General features: G+C 48.4%; 1 protein-coding gene across 1 annotated transcript in view; it reads left to right on the forward strand.

Moving 5' to 3' along the window:
• Positions 1-731, forward strand: part of LOC103584416 (sphingosine-1-phosphate lyase 1-like) — a 2,755-nt gene extending 2,024 nt beyond the window's left edge. Inside the window, exon 2 of the mRNA XM_008565434.1 lies at positions 121-731. Within this exon, the coding sequence (XP_008563656.1) occupies positions 121-435 (315 nt within the window). The 3' untranslated portion in view covers positions 436-731. The remainder of the gene's footprint in view (positions 1-120) is intronic.
• Positions 732-762: the final 31 nt, after the last annotated feature.

Consider the following 762-nt stretch of genomic DNA (forward strand, 5'->3'; position numbering starts at 1 on the left):
GAGTGGGAAACATTATAGAGAAACTGACAACTAAGTCAGAACTCGTTTGCTTGATGAAAGTTCTGGGACAAGGTATGCCAGACAGAATTGCACTCTTACCTGTCCGCTTCTTCCCCTCAGTATGGCTACGCCCCCAAAGGCTCTTCAGTGGTGTTATACAGTGACAAGAAGTACAGGAACTATCAGTACTTCGTTGATGCAGATTGGCAGGGTGGCATCTACGCTTCCCCAAACATCGCAGGCTCACGGCCTGGTGGCATTAGTGCAGCTTGTTGGGCTGCCTTGATGCACTTCGGTGAGAACGGCTATGTTGAAGCTACCAAACAGATCATCAAAACGACTCGCTTCCTCAAGTCAGAGTATGTGTGGAAGACTGGGATTCTGCCTTGTCTCTTGTTTTTCTTGCTAGTAGGCTCAGGGCATCTGCCTGGCTAAGTACCCATAGCCCTAGCCCATTTGCCGTCTCCTGAGAAACCAAGGTTCTGGACTGCGGCTTAGGAATGTGGTGCTGGCCTAGGAGGATAAGCTCCCTTCCTCTGCTGTGACTTTTGGAGGGTCTTCAGAGACAGGGGTTTCATTTGTAGGTCAGCTCATCTCTTAAGGATGTTTTAACAACTGGCACTCTTACCCAGTGCTGATGTACAGTTTAGTGGTTAAGACGGTAGTTTCCAGACGTGAGCATGTACCCTAATCACCTGGAACGCTTGTTAAAACACAGATTGCTGGTCCTGCCTTCTAGTATTTCTGATTCAGTAGATCTGG

This window comes from Galeopterus variegatus, unplaced genomic scaffold (assembly GCF_000696425.1).
Source record: "Galeopterus variegatus unplaced genomic scaffold, G_variegatus-3.0.2 Scaffold54714, whole genome shotgun sequence".
NCBI lineage: Eukaryota > Metazoa > Chordata > Mammalia > Dermoptera > Cynocephalidae > Galeopterus > Galeopterus variegatus.